At 39.8% G+C, this 16,408-nt stretch overlaps 1 protein-coding gene across 3 annotated transcripts in view; it reads right to left on the reverse strand.

The window, feature by feature from the left end:
• The window catches only part of mcph1 (microcephalin 1), a 115,236-nt gene that overhangs the window by 93,289 nt on the left and 5,539 nt on the right, over positions 1 to 16,408 (reverse strand). For all 3 annotated transcript variants that reach the window (XM_052573275.1, XM_052573276.1, XM_052573277.1), the window contains exons 8-11: positions 15,489 to 15,581; positions 12,170 to 13,279; positions 11,769 to 11,869; positions 373 to 410 (exon numbers count right to left, since the gene is read on the reverse strand). In XM_052573275.1, coding sequence (XP_052429235.1) covers positions 373 to 410; positions 11,769 to 11,869; positions 12,170 to 13,279; positions 15,489 to 15,581 — 1,342 coding nt within the window. The remainder of the gene's footprint in view (positions 1 to 372; positions 411 to 11,768; positions 11,870 to 12,169; positions 13,280 to 15,488; positions 15,582 to 16,408) is intronic.

The raw sequence follows: 16,408 nt of genomic DNA on the forward strand, positions 1-16,408 counted from the left end.
AGTGTGATTAATTCAGTCATCAAAGTTTCACTTAAATGGCTGATTAATTCCAAACAAATGCAGTCATTTTGATAGGGACCCAAAAAAGAAGACAGTTTTATTTGTGTATCCTTTAATAGCAACATGACTAGTTAACTCATTGTGTTGTAAAGAAACATTAAGAGTACAACTTCTAAATGAGAGTGTAATATGCCAGAGTGTAATAAGGGTGATGATATATCTGTGCTAAATGTATTCTTAGCCATGTATTTTCAATCACTGTGAGAGAAAACTGACTTTTTTTTTATGTGAGTGATTTACAAGCGGGTGGTTATATCCATGCAATACAATAGCTAGCTTTATTATTTCCAGAATAGTCACACATATACTCACTCAGTGGGCATGCTTGTCATTACCAAGGATCTATTTTTCTGTAGAGACAAACAGAAAAAAAAAACCCTGAAAGATTAGATATGAATTTTGCAGTTCATTTCTTTTTACAAATACATTCAATGTTATTAAATGGCATTTAACTAAACATTTATTATCTCAGACACATGTACTATTGAGCTCCTGTTTTGTTGGAGAGAAGCATAAACCAGTAAACACATGCCGGATATCTGCATATTTGGTGAACGAAGAGGAAATGAAACCAAGGCCATATGGGAGGGGAAGCAGTTGAGAGCACCTTTTCATCCGTCCCTTGTACCCTGGCTTCAGTACAACAGATCCGTAGTACAAACACATGAATTGCCTTCCTCTTTATTCCCCTACAGGAAGTTGGGGTTTACATCCATCAGTGAACAGGGCAGCTAAAACAGGTTCATACATAACATGTTTACCAAGATGCTTTCTGACACCATGACACAAATATGTGACCAGGTGCAAGCAGATATTATGGTCAACAGAAGTCAAATGACATTGCTCGTAAAATATGATGTCAGACTGTTCGAGAAAAGCAAAGACAATTCTGTGCTTAAAAAAAAAAGAAAAAAGATTGTTGTAGCTTACTGTACATTACAAATAACATGCCTGCAAATTTGAAAGATGTTAAAAAGGTGAATTTTACAAATTTAATCATAGGGTCTGGGGGCATTTATTTCATTTATAAAATGTAAAGCATATCATTCTAACTAATTACAAGGTAATTATATTGTGATCTAATGACTTTTCACTAAATATAATTTATTTTAAGGATTTTTTTTTCTTACTAAAATTTTACAACTCAAATATTTTACTCAAATATTACAACTTTCAACTTTAATAAAATATAATAAACAAAGTTTATAATTGTTATTACTGTTAAGTAAATTATATCTTATATAAAACTGGTATTGAGAAATGGTCCGTATGATAATTATGGAAATTTATCAACAACTTCAGTGCAGGCTACATTTATATTTATATTTAATCATTTAGCAGATGTTTTATCCAAAGCGACTTACAAATGAGAACAATCAGACCAACTAGAAAACAACAAAAGTATACAAGTGCCATACGTAAGTGGTAGTATTAGTTGTTCAAGTGCTGGCGAAAAAGATTAATCTTTAGCTGTTTTTTTTTTTTTTAAATGGATAAAGAATAAGCTGTTCGAATTGCGATTGGGAGGTCATTCCTCCTGCTGGGCACAGTCCAGGAAAAGATCTCTGAGAGTGATTTTGAACCTCTTTGGAAGGCACCACAAGGCACCATTCACTTTCAGAACGCAAGCTTCTGGAGGGCGCATAAGTTTGAACTAGTGAGTTTAGGTATATTGGTGCCGCGGCAGTGATAGTCTTGTAGGCAAGCATCAGTATCTTAAATTTGATCCAAGCGGCAACTGGTAGCCAGTGTAACCTGATGAGGAGAGGAGTAACGTTTTTTTGGTTCATTGAAGATAACCCTCAACCCAAGAGCTTGGACAAGAAGTTGGGTGGCTTGCCCTGACAGGAAGGGTCTAATCTTCCTAATGTTTTATAAGGCAAATCTGCAGGACCGGGTCATTGTAGCAATGTGGTCTGTGAAGCTTAACTGATGAGCCATCACAACTCCTAGATTTCTGGCTGTCCTCGAAGGAGTAATGGTTGACGAACCCAGCTGTATAGAGAAGTTGTGATGAAGCAATGGGTTAGCTGGAGCCACAAGCAGTTTTGTCTTAGTAAGGTTGAGCTGAAGTGGCTGGTCATTCATCCAGCTAGAAATTTCACTTAGACAGCTACCGTTGGTTCATCTGGTTGGAATTAGAAGTAGAGTTTAGTGTCATCAGCATAGCAGTTATAGGAAAAGCCATGCTTCTGAATGACAGATCATAATGGCATCATGTAGATGGAGAAGAGAAGTGGTCCAAGTACTGAGCCTTGAGGATCCCCAGTAGCAACAAGTTGTGACTTAGAAACCTCACCCATCCAAGACACCCTGAAAGATCTATCTGAGAGGTAGGACTTAAACCACAGGAGTGCAGTTCCAGAGATGTGCATCTTTCTGAGGGTGGACAGGAGAATCTGGTGATTAACTGTGTCAAAAGCAGCAAGATGAGTACTGAGGATTTTGGAAGCTGCTCTTGTCAGTTGAAGGGCTTCAGTAACCGAGAGCATGGACGCTTTTGAATCCAGACAGGTTGCTGTACAGGAAGTTGTTCTGTACAAGAAACATAGAGAGTTGGTTGAACACAACTCGCTCAAGTGTCTTCTAGTCTTCTAAAAGTGCTAAATCTAGAGATGGCTTCTTAAGCAGAGGGCTGATTATACAAGCCTGATTAAATGCTGAGGGAAATGTACCAGAGTGAAGAGAGGTGTTGATAATATGAGTAAGGCCCAATCCCAATTCTATTCTATACCCCTTCCCCTATCCTGCCGCCTACCCCTCCCCCCTGGTCCCTTGAAACAGAGTGTCAAGGGGTAGGGGAGAAAATATTTCCCTAAGGATTGGGACACCACTAGTATGCAGTCACAAGTCATCATTCCTAGACTAGCTCTTACAATACACACTTATACTGGTGTGCATAGCCTTTAATTATCATTCTGTATTAATTAAGAGGGGTAGGGGAAAGGGGAAGGGCTAAGGGGTAGAACTGGGATTGGGCTTAAGTGAAGGTATGACTGAAGAAAAAACGGCTTGAAGGAGGTGAGTGGGGATAGGATCAAGTGGACAAGTAGCAGGATGACTGGAAAGGATAGGTTTGGAAACGTCCGTGGAGAGAAGGAAAGAGTAAGTATTAGTTGATATGAAGTTATCATCAGTCTGTGGTGTGGAGAATTGGTCACTGATGATTCGTCTTATTTGTGAAGAAAACTGCAAAGTCATCGGCTGTAATGTCGATGAAGGAGGAGGTGGAGGCGGACAAAGAAGAGAAGAGTGTGCGAGAGTCAGAGCAGTTGTTAATTTTGTTGTGGTAGTATGATTTTTTTAGCAGTGAAGACATTTGCACAGAAGGAAGAGAGGAAAGACTAATAAGAGTTTCTTGATTTATGTCATTTTCGAGAGGTGTGGGAGCAAGTGAAATTATTGGAGAAGGCTGCGGGAATGGCATTGTCTTCAGGTTTGATCCAAGTCTCCGTTACTTCAGGCTAAATAGTTCAACCACACATATGTAACAGCGCAGACTCTCTATTTTTATAAAAGCTCCCGAACAAACATCATTATTATATTTTGATAATAGGCTATGCTACATGGAGCTAAACTCGAGACAAGATGACATAAAATATGATACACAGTTATAGAGATTTACCATGGTTATGTTAATGTTTAGTGTTGTAGCGGATCTGACACGAATCAGACAAATTAAAGAGTCAATCAGGACTGTGGTTGAAACACAAGCCGAATTCCTCAGGAAGTCATAAAACATTCTGTGCCACAAGTCCCAAGCAAGATTACCAACCAACCAACCAACTTTCACAGAACAGCTTTCAACATTAACACCACTAGAACAATGATTGGCAATTTCAATTGGAAGAAGAGATTGTCAAATTTGGCGCAATTAATTGAGATGCAACGCCGGACATCACATGTAAACCCATGAGAGTTATACACAATATCTTTAAGCACTTCCCCCACCTAGCAGAACCAGACTGAAATTCCTAAAGGGGGGTGGATGGGGGCTTTGAACCTCTGGTCTCCACAGAAATCTTTGTCAGATAATGACAAAGAAACTGTCTTTTGTACATATATATGGACCAAAATGAACTCCAAAATGACTTCTAAATGAATATCAGTCCATCGCTTAACTCTGTATTCATTTATATGTAACCCACACATTTGACAATCATGTTTAATCACTTATTGTGTATGTTTTTTTAATAACTATTGGATAGCTTAAGGATACATATTCATGTTTCATATGTATGTGCTTGAATTTGCTAGCTTGAAACAGTCATGACCATCAGTTATTTGTCAAATGTATAATATTCTTGTTATCGGAATCATGTCCAAAATCAGACCCTGCAAGAGCGGGAAAATTCGGACCATGCGCTTGATAAGATAACATATGATTTATGATACCCCCGAGCCAAGACTATATCTGATTGGTCAAGACAACATTTGAGGTGTGGCCAACAGGCCAGTCTAAATACTCAGGACACCATAAAATCTTGCTTTTAGTTTTTAGCTATGCTTCTGCTATTAGTCATGCCTGCTTTTAGTATGCTTTTAGCCGATAGCTTTGCTTCCTAGCTTTTGCTTCTAGCCATGCTTTAAGTCATCACTGTTCTTTGAGTGCGGTTCCAGCGTGCTTCGGCCTGCACGCCTGCTGCTAATTAAGCACGATGAGAAAAAACAACACCTAGTCTCATCAAACTTTACTTCTTTTCTTTTCCGTTTGAGAGTTTTGTGTTCTGAGTTAAGTTTTGTAACAGAGTTCAACTTCAACCAGCCACACAACTCTGCATCTTCAGCCAACGCCCAACCACGAGCTTCCCAAGACGTCACTTCAGCGACTACTGAACTTCCAGCCAATCAGTGACATCGGAAACCCCCTTTCAATGACAACAAAGGGACACCTTTACACAGGCAATGTACCTTCAGACATTTGTACTGGTGTATCTAATATAATTTTAACCTCATTGAGGAACTCAATCCGAGGGTTAATTAAGTGATTGATGACTCGCCATCTCACCATCTCTGCTGCGAATCTCTGTGTAGCTGCTGCATGTGTGTGTGTGTTTGGCACCGCTGGCGCAGCCGCGTGTGCCGGCATGTGTGTAAAAACAGAGGGAGACTCGCACAGAGATTCACCTTTTTCTTGACTAATTTGGCCTAGGCATATATAACCTTTGTATGGCTTTTGTACATTAACACGCTTATAGAAATGTTTTATTTGTTATTTATACTAGTAGCCTATTGTGATGATTTTTTTCACAACCCAGATTTTTTGGTGCCCCCCCAAGCAATTGGTGCCCTACGCGCAGTGCGTGATGTGCCTGTGCGGAGCGCCGGTCCTGCTTGGGATTCCACATTTCCATTCTCTTAAACTCATCTTTCCCTAACTTTCGATCTTCCTGCAACTTGTGTCAATGTATGAGTGTGTGTGCTTTGTGTTAGATTAGTTTATATGTCTTAGATTTATCTAATAAAGCCTTATTCATAAACTGCCGATCTTGTTACTGTGCTAATTGATAGTGTTTTCACTATCCATCCATCCATCATCTTCCGCTTATCCGGGGCCGGGTCGCGGGGGCAACAGTCTAAGCAGAGACGCCCAGACTTCCCTCTCCCTAGCCACTTCTTCCAGCTCTTCCGGGGGGACCCCAAGGCGTTCCCAGGCCAGCCGGGAGACATAGTCCCTCCAGCGTGTCCTAGGTCTTCCCCGGGGCCTCCTCCCGGTAAGACGTGCCTGGAACACCTCCCTGGGAAGGCGTCCAGGAGGCATCCGAAATAGATGCTTTCCTCAGCTGGCTCCTCTCGATGTGGAGGAGCAACGGCTCTACTCTGAGCTCCTCCCGAGTGACCGAGCTTCTCACCCTATCTCTAAGGGAGCGCCCAGCCACCCGACGGAGAAAGCTCATTTCGGCCGCCTGTATCCGGGATCTTATCCTTTCGGTCATGACCCACAGCTCATGACCATAGGTGAGAGTAGGAACGTAGATTGACCGGTAAATCGAGAGCTTTGCCTTACAGCTCAGCTCCTTCTGCACCACGACAGACCGGTACAGCGACCGCATTACTGCAGAAGCTGCACCGATCCATCTGTCAATCTCACGTTCCATCCTTCCCTCACTCGTGAACAAGACCCCAAGATACCTGAACTCCTCCACTTGAGGCAGGAACTCTCCACCAACCTGAAGTGGGCAATCCACCCTTTTCCGACTGAGAACCATGGCCTCGGACTTGGAGGTGCTGATACTCATCCCAGCCGATTCACACTCGGCTGCAAACCGTCCCAGTGCACGCTGAAGGTCCTGGTCTGAGGAGGCCAACACGACAACATCATACGCAAAAAGCAGCGACGACATCGTATGGTCCCCAAACCGTCCACTCTCCGGCCCTTGGCTGCGCCTAGAAATTCTGTCCATAAAAATTATGTACAGAACCGGTGACAAAGGGCAGCCCTGCCGGAGTCCAACATGCACCGGGAACAGGTCTGACTTACTGCCGGCAATGCGAACCAAGCTCTTGCTCCGATCGTACAGGGACCGAACAGCCCTAAGTAGGGAGCCGCCGACCCCATACTCCCGGAGCACCCTCCACAGGATGTCGCGAGGAACACGGTCGAATGCCTTCTCCAAGTCCACAAAACACATGTGGACTGGTTGGGCAAACTCCCATGAACCCTCCAGCACCCTGGAAAGGGTATAGAGCTGGTCCAGTGTTCCACGACCGGGCCGAAAACCACACTGTTCCTTCTGAATCCGAGGTTCCACTATCAGCCGAATTCTCCTCTCCAGTACCCTGGCATAGACTTTCCCAGGGAGGCTGAGAAGTGTGATCCCCCTATAGTTGGAACACACTCTCCGGTCCCCCTTCTTGAAAAGAGGGACCACCACCCCGGTCTGCCAGTCCAGAGGTACTGTCCCCAACCGCCTGCGATGTTGCAGAGGCGTGTCAGCCAAGACAACCCCACAACATCCAGAGACTTGAGGTACTCGGGGCGGATCTCATCCACCCCCGGTGCCTTGCCACCGATGAGCTTTTTAACTACCTCGATGACTTCAGCCCGGGTGATGGACGAGTGCCCCTCCGAGTCCCCAGCCACTGCTTCCTCAACGGAACACAAGTCGGTGGGATTGAGGAGATCCTCAAAGTATTCCTTCCACCACCCGACGATATCCCCAGTTGAGGTCAACAGGTGCCCATCTCTACTGTAAACAGTGTTGGTAGGGCACTGCTTTCCCCTCCTAAGGCGTCGAACAGTTTGCCAGAATCTCTTCCAGGCCAACCGATAGGCTTTCTCCATGGCCTCACCGAACTCCTCCCAGGCCCAAGTTTTGGCCTCCACGACTACCCGGGCTGCAGTCCGCTTGGCCTGCTGGTAACTGTCAGCTGCCTCCGGAGTCCCACAAGCCAGGCCCGATAGGACTCCTTCTTCAGCTTGACAGCATCCCTTACTTGCGGTGTCCACCACCATGATCGGGGATTGCCGCCTCGACAGGCACCGGAGACCTTGCGGCCACAGCTCCGAGCAGCCGCAGCGACAATGGAGGTGGAGAACATGGTCCACTCGGACTCAATATCTCCAGACACCCTCGGGATCCGGTCGAAGCTCTGCCGGAGGTGGGAGTTGAAGATCTCTCTAACAGGGGGCTCGGCCAAACGTCCCAACAGACCCTCACAGTACGTTTGGGTCTGCCGAGTCTGTCCAGCTTCCTCCCCCGCCATCGGATCCAACTCACCACCAGGTGGTGATCAGTTGACAGCTCCGCCCCTCTCTTCACCCGAGTGTCCAAGACATATGGCCGAAGGTCTGATGACACGACCACAAAGTCGATCATCGACCTCCGGCCTAGGGTGTCCTGGTGCCACGTGCACTGATGGACACCCTTATGCTTGAACATGGTGTTCGTTATGGACAAACTTTTCACTATACTTTGGATATTAATATCCAGCACAGATCTGTTGTTAAACGGCTTCAGTGAATGGCAGGGCGTCTCAGTGATCTGCCGTGAAACAGTGATTCTGTTCAAATTCCCTTTAAAATCTTAAATGATTCCCTTTAAGCTAAATTGACCTGTTTCCCTTACAGTGTGCATAGTCTTTTACATCACTTATATTTCTGCCTTGTTTAGTGATTATAATCCACACCGGATCAAGTTATTTCAAACGCTCGCTGCTGACTAAGAGTAAGTTTTGAGCTCAACTTATTTTACAAAGTCTTCAATACTGGTGTTAAAGCTGTTATTTTTCTATAATCATCTGCAGCGCTGAGCTCTCCAGACACAGAGAAACTCTGCCCTTGTTCATAACCCCTCCTCTAGCCCCAGCTGGCCCGCTTTGGCCCAAGGTTTTCGTCGGGCCAAAAAACCCAGGCACGATCAAGCCCCGGAAGTGACAGTGGAAACGTGACTGGCCCTGGCACGCACTAGCACGCCCGGTTTAAGCTCGACGGTGGAAATGCGGCTATTGACCACTCTGAAATATATCCATATATCGATATATGTGTGTGCATGTATATTTTATTCATTTTTTTTTTTTCACAAACACAGTGGTGGCCAAAATTATTAGAGTATTTGACATTTTTGAGTTTCAATTTTTTTTATTGCCCATTACAACAGCCAAAAAACGAAATAAATATTTAAAAATGAAATAAATATCTAAGTCATTATAATGTTCTAGAAACCATAGAATAGGGCAATCATAAGGAGATTTTCCTTACAAAAAAAAACAAGCTAGGCCTATTTCACTGTCAATGACACACAATCATATTCCTTCAAAGAAGCCAAATTATTTGTGTAATGATTGTGACTGTGGTTAAATTGATGGTGATGCAAGAGTCTTGGGACACAGCTGTTTGAATCTTTTGAATATACAAAAGCCTTTCATGTTCAGTAAGTCATTGGTAACATCAGGGTTTGTCAAAGAGGCCAGATGCCGACTGGTATAAATTCAAAGCCTCTAGAAGCACACGTTGATAAGGTGAAGGAGGAGCTAACTATTTACCGCCGCAGAGACATGTAAGATGCAGTCCAAGCACTGTAAAATACTTTAGATCACATGGATGCCACCAATTCACACCAGAACCGAAAGGGGAGAGGAAGAAAAATTTAAATAAACAAAATGACTAATGGTGCAACAGTATCTTCGAGAACTGCATCGGAAACTGGGATGAGGATTTGTCGACAATAGCAGCAAAGAAACAACAAAATTTTGTTAATGTTCAAATCATACGCGCTGTCCTTTCTTTTGCATATGAGAAACATCAAACAAAACTGAAAGCATAAAGAAACCTGCTAATCGATTGAACTGCTAATCGCTTAGAGAGCCTACTCGCCGTGTTAGCAGGAGTACGAAGGTGTGCGCAGCACGCATCAAATATTATGCAAATATTTAGGAAATAATGGATGGTTTTCAAACTAAAGTAACATAAAAGGCAGCTTCTTAAACCAGAGAACATGTTATTCTTGTGGTGGAAGAAAAAAACATGCAAGCACTGTCAAGACAGCAAGTTTGGTTTTACTTTTCGTTTTGTTTCCATTTCGAAAAGCTTGTTTTCTTTGCTATTTACATCACATTACACTATGGAGGTTTTCTCTTTTTTTAATTGATTCATCAGTGCATGCTAAACATTCTGTATTTTTGTTGTGCTTTTTAATTAAGAATAACAATGAATCCATCATTGTTTTAGTCTTAAAAAGTGAAAGGTGTGTAGATGTAAGCAAAATAGAAAACGATCTTCTTGTGAAATGTGACAAGTTTGTGAATTCACATGAAGCTCAGCTTATAAAATAGCAAGAGGAACTCCCATTCACAAAATTCAATCACAAGCAATACTACTGATGAAAGGTTGAATGTTAATAACTATAAACTATGATAAAATTTTATCAGCATGCATTGATTAATGCCATGTTGTAGCTAATAATAATAATAATGATAATAATAAATAATATTATATTGTGACCAAACCATGTGCCTGTGTAACCAACAGAGAATGTCCAGATTTCAGTTTCCATCCAGTGGGAAGAATGAGCCTCGAGCCATGTATTGGGTCTAGATTTATTTTCCAAGAGGTCATTGACCTTACATTCTCAACCATTCTTCTAACTATAGCCAGATCTACCTGCGAATTAATTAATCTGCTGGAACATTGAAAATGATGGACTGGCCCCCTCAAAGTCTGCACCTCAACACCATCAAGCAAATTTGAGGTGAGTTGGAAAAGTTTTTTTTTGTTCATTTCAAATAATTTCTACTTTAATAATTATGTACAATAAATATACATTTCATTTCAGCTCTAAGATATCATGGCATTGGCCATAAAAAACACTTGGCAACAACTACTTCTATTAACAACTACTATCAAAAACTACAAATTCAAACATCAGATCACCTTTCACACTAATAGAATTATGCAATAAGTTTGTGTTACTTTAATTTTACAACTATCGTTGTCATTAATCACTTGAATTAGTTTCTATATTTTGTGTTTTACTTTGTGTTTTATTCCCAATTGAAATGCTCACAGTCTGCACCCATATCAAATGTGAGGAAATTTATATAATTATATTTTATTCCAAGAAACAAAAACATTTTTAATGGTTGTACTTTTAGTTAACTACAATAACCCTGACCTGTGTGAGTTTCACTCAGAGCAAAAGTCCCAGAGGAGAAGCCATGCTCATGTCGCTCATGCCAAAATTATACCCAATTTCTGCATCAAGATAACTTGTGAGGTCATCCACTCCGATTCTTTCAATGTAACTGTTGTAAATTGGTTTACTCTAATCTTGTCAAAGTAAGGGAATACTGATGACAAATAGCTATCTATGAATTATTTACCACTATAGAACAGCCCAGGTGTGATAGATTCAGTTAAACAGTATATGTGGAAGTAAAACCAAATAGAGATGGCCTGAAAGCCATCTCTCTGTGTTCCAGTTGGGAGTTTTGTTTAAGCTGAGCAAAAAGAGAAGCAAAAAGAGAACTCACCAGGTGCAAGTCACAGTGGTGAAGAAAACACACAGGAAGCCAGAAAAGCAACAAAGAGAGTAGCATATAACATCTGCATCTGAAATAATTACTATGCTCTATTACTAGGCCATGCTATGCTGCTCCACAGAAGCATCAAGCTAAAAGCGTGTTTGAAAATATAAAACACAGCTCTTAAAGGCTTGTTAAAATGTAAAAGAGACAAACTAAACAAAACCAAAACCTACATATGGAAAACAGCCTTTTCCTACTATAAGAGTGGAAAAAAGTTTATTGTCCTATACAATCAAACTCTACAGTACTTCAGCACAAATTGACCTGCTCTTTGGCTAATCAATTAGACAGATGTCAACAAGCACAGGTTGCATTACATACATATGCCATCAAATCACTGAACAAATCTACACAAGGTAAAAGAAAACAGACAAATTACATACGAGTTTACTTTCTTGTTAATCTGGATAAACAGTCTGTGCTAATGCATCTTAAAGTCATGTCAATATCTGCATTTTTTTTACATTTATACAATACATTTGGGTTGGAGCATATTCTAGAACAATAATGTCTTTGTAAAAACAAAAATGCCAGTACTACTTGTGTGATATGGTTATCCCTTTTTTTCCTCAAATGTATATTAAAACATATATTAGCTCACACAAATGTCTTTTTTTTTTCTCAACGGAAATGTTTAATATCATCTAAAAGACATTAAAATACTTAAAATGTAGTTACTTTACCTTCATGAATTTGTCCTTTTTTGTATGGCTTGGTTTGTTACTCATCTCAGGATTTCTCTCAATGCTCCCATCAGTTATGCTTTCATTTTCTTTCCCTACAACTGATATAATGCAAACAAAGAAAGAAAGTTGAGCTGAGAGGAAAGCAGCACACAGCAGGTGCACAGTGACACAGCTGAGCAGCAGATAAAAGTGTTTCTTAAAATGTTTATTCAACCATGCAACATTTTAAAAGCAAACATTATTGTGAATGTTTCTCCACTAACACGAAGGATGTTCCATGCTTTCAAGTATAAAAATGTAAAGAATGTAATCTCATCACAGTGTAGCAGTGACCGAGACGTCCTTGCATAGCCACAATTTAATACTAATTAAAAATAAATAAATAAACATTTACATACTTTCTAAACCCATCTGTCTCTTTTCAATGGCATGTTTGGGGTCAGGGGCAGTTTCAGGACAGTTCTGTACTTGTAGATTCATGTTAACCGCCGAGGATGACACTGGAGAAGTAGCCGTTGAGGTCTTCTTTTCAGAAGCAGGATGGAGCTCAATTGAGCTTAACCTAGGTTGTTTCCTCTGTTTTTTTGCTGATGAATCAAGCTTTATTTCTTCAAAACTGGCCAACCCGCATGTCCCCACAGACAAACATTCTGGCCTTGATTCATGCGTCTCAGGAGCAGGGCCTGATGAACCAACCAACAAGTCTTTAATGTTAATATTTTCATGTTTTCGCTTTTTACCAAATGATCTCTTGCCCTTCCTCTTGATTGAATCCTCCAGGTCAAAACTGGGCATGTGCAATCTTTCGGGGGTCGGCCCAAATAAAATGACCTTTTGTTTAAGGGCATTGTTGGCTGGTGAGAAGTAGTCTTCAAACACCTCACCATCCACATCCAAAACATCTCTATCAGGAACATCACCAACCGAGTAAGCAGAACACAAAACAGAAGTTTGACGTTGATATTTACGAACAGGCTTGGGGGTTACCGATATATCACTTTCAATTTCTGTAAAACAACTGTTTGATGAGGTCTGCTTCTTGGAATATAAACTTTTGCAGTTGGTCTGCAGATCACTGGATAGCTGTATACTTTTGATGTTTTTGTGATTGATTTTTGTCAGGCTTTCAGGCAAAGAACTTTTAGGTCTTTCAGGGCTGCCAGATAACTCTGTAGATATTTCACTGTTTTCAGTTTGTGGCTTGAGGTGTGAGCTTTGTTTTCTTTTCTTTGTTTCTTTGAAACTCTTTAAAGTGGACTTTTTCTTTCCTCCAATGTGGTTCACAAAAGACCTTCTTGATCTGGAAGATATTGGTGAGACTTTACTATGCATTTCAACACCGCCCAGATTACACATAACCATGGCTGTGTCTGATTCAGGAGGAGTTTGTTTTTTTGCTTTACTTGTCATTTTCATTTTTAAATTATGACAGTTCTGTTTTTCTTGCTTATCTCTTTTCTTGGAGGAATGATAGTGAGAGGTTGAGAAGCAATCCAAAGGTTCTTCCTCTGCAAAAGTAAAAGTTCAACATATTTAGTTTTATATAATGCAGTAATGGTTACTAAAGCTACTAGGGATGCACCGAAATGAATAATCTTGGTCAAAGCTAAATTAATATCACGATACATTTCTTAATTTCGCTCGATAGAATATAATTCTGATATTGATATGAAAATTTTTTAAAAAGCCTTATAAAAACTGCCAAGAACGCCCACAACAGATGTCTGTGCATACAAACTTATGAAAAATTAATTTGCTAAGTCTATGACACCTCATTTAAAACCATATAATATTTTAGAGGTGACAAAAACAGCACAAATAAGTTAATGTTCAGCTTTTCATTTGAAAAATTAATTTGAAGACACTGTCAAATAATCATCTCAGACTCACCTAATTAATATTAATATCTTTAACTTCAAACTATAGGCTAATATACACTACCAGTCAAAACTTTTTGAACAGTAAGATTTTTAATGATAAAAAAAAAAAAAAATTTGCTCACTAAGCCTGCATTTATTTGATCCAAAATACAGCAAGAACAGGAACATTTTGAAATATTTTTACTATATAAAATAACGGTTTTATATTTGGAAATATTTTTAAATGTAATTTATTCCTGTGATTTCAAAGCTATATTTTTATCATCATGACTCCAGTCACAAGATCCTTCATATATCTGATTTGCTGCTCAAAAATAATATAGACTTTTTTTCAGGTTTCTATTATGAACAGAAAAAAACAAAAGAACAGCATCTATCTAAAATAGAAATTGTCATCACTTTTGATTAATTTAAAGCACCCCTGCTATATAAAAATATCTATAATTTATTTCCACACAAAAAGAAAGAAAAATCATACGGACTCAAAACTTTTGAATGGAAAAGCGTATGTTACAAAAGCTTTTTATTTCAGATAAATGCAGATCTGTGGATCTTCTAATGTATATTAAAGAGTCCTGAAAAATAATTGAACTCAAAGGTTTAAAATTTTGATCATCTGCAAATTAGAATGATTTCTGGATCATGTGACACTTAAGACTGGAGTAAAGATGCTGAAAATTCAGCTTTGATCTTAGGAATAAACTACATTTTAAATTAAAGCAGTTTTAAAAATAAAAATATTTCCTAATTAAACTGTTTTGCTGTACTCTGGATCAAATAATTGCAGGCTTGGTGAGGAAAACAATTCTTTAAAATAATTGTTTTTTTTACATACATTTATAAACCTGTGTTAATGTTAGTTAATAAAAAGGCAATCGTTCAGTGTTTGTTCATGTTTTTGTTGCGGTTACATGATGCAGTTTCTAACTAAGGGTGAGACGTGGGCTGATGATGACATCGTTTCAGAAAATATATGGATTCGCTCTCCACTCGAAAACGCAAAGGTGGTGTTTTCTCCAGTAACAGCTGTAATCAAAGCAGCTCCGCTTATTAACGCTTCATTATTAGATAAAATGAAAATGCCATTGAAACTTTTCTGAAGACAGTCAGCTCCCTTCAGATACATTCATATAAAACACCAGCGACATGTTTTGATTTTGAAACATACAGTGCTCATGTTTATTCAAACGAAGTCAAACGCCACAAATAAATCAATGTATGGGAAATACTGGTAATGTATATCAAAATATCGGAAATGTGTTTATTATTAAAAAAAATTATATCAGGATACATACTGATACTGAATTATTGTCCAGCCCAAGTCGAAGCCGAACAATATGAAACACTGGGTTGAAGGCGACTGACGATTAACACTTTCACCATATACTTTCCTCATACTTTGGAGTTTGAACCCTTGCTAACTAGCAGATATCGCTGCAAGCTCCCACAGCACTGTCAGAAAACATAACATTATGCAGTTTACTAATTGTTTAAGGCCATTTTGCAAAGTAATGCGATGCAGTACTAAACAGTCTCTTGCTGTCAGTGCTTGTAATGATTTTATCCATCTTTCTCTGAAAATATTAAATGCTTCCACATAGACACTCCTGACATGTCTGCTATACGCCTCTCACACTACGCTGGTTGCCATCTGATTGTGTCACTGTTCGGTAGAATTTATTCAGTCTTTTTGCTTGCTTGGCGGGACATCGAAAGAGTTTTTTTTTTTTTTTTTTTTACTATTTTTGGCTGAATAACTTTGGTTGACAAGCATTCGGTGCATCCCTAAAAGCTACATTTATTCGAACACACACACAAAAAATAATTTTTCCCAAACCTAGTTGTTGTAAGAAAGATAGAGTTGGTGATGCCCCAGGAGGTGGTCTCAAAGGTGAATTACATCCTGAGGCACTATCCCCCATCTGTGAGACTAAGGGACAAGACAAAATTAAATAAATACCTGAAAGAATTTTATTTCAACAGTGTGTAAAACAGGGTTTCTTAAATCTTACCCTGGAGTGCCAGTGCACTGCAGAATTTAGCTCCAACCCTAATCAAACTCATCTACCTGTGATTTTCTTAAGATCCTGAAGACATTGATTAAGACATAGCATGCTCAGGTGTGTTTGAATAGAATCAGAGCTAAACTCTGCAGGAAAGTGGACCTCGTGGGCAAGGTTTAAGGATAGCTCCTGTAGAGAGTGTAATAATTCATTTATTTTTCCCAATTCATTTACTAAAGGGGTCTTGAACCGCCTGTAAATGCCCACTGATATGATTGGCTAAGATTTGTGTATGTTTGACAGTGTACGCCCTTCAAAGACGGACACTGCTGTGATTTAAGATAATACCGCATAAACACTTATTTCAAATGATCTGTTTAACAGACAAAGCAATAGCACTTGTGTGTTGTGACATTACGGTCATATCCAATATAGTCTACACAGCATCGTCTTGTAGTTTCAATCTTTCAGGAAATCCTGCATCGAACTTTGCCTTGTTTGTAAACTAATGTACAGTAAAAATGAAGTGAACAGTGGATCAAGTTCTTACTGTTGTGGTCATTCCTAATATTGGGATCAGAAAGAAGGCAATACAAAGACTATTTTTTTTCACAACCAATCACTGCATATCGTCTTGTTATATTCAGAGCCATCTTTATCGTTTGGTTTCTGGCATAAACCTGCATATTCACCTCTCTCATCAATGGGCGGGGCTAAACAGGCAGCTATATAGAAGCGACATTGATCTTCTGTG

This window comes from Carassius gibelio, chromosome B13 (assembly GCF_023724105.1).
Source record: "Carassius gibelio isolate Cgi1373 ecotype wild population from Czech Republic chromosome B13, carGib1.2-hapl.c, whole genome shotgun sequence".
Classification (NCBI taxonomy): domain Eukaryota; kingdom Metazoa; phylum Chordata; class Actinopteri; order Cypriniformes; family Cyprinidae; genus Carassius; species Carassius gibelio.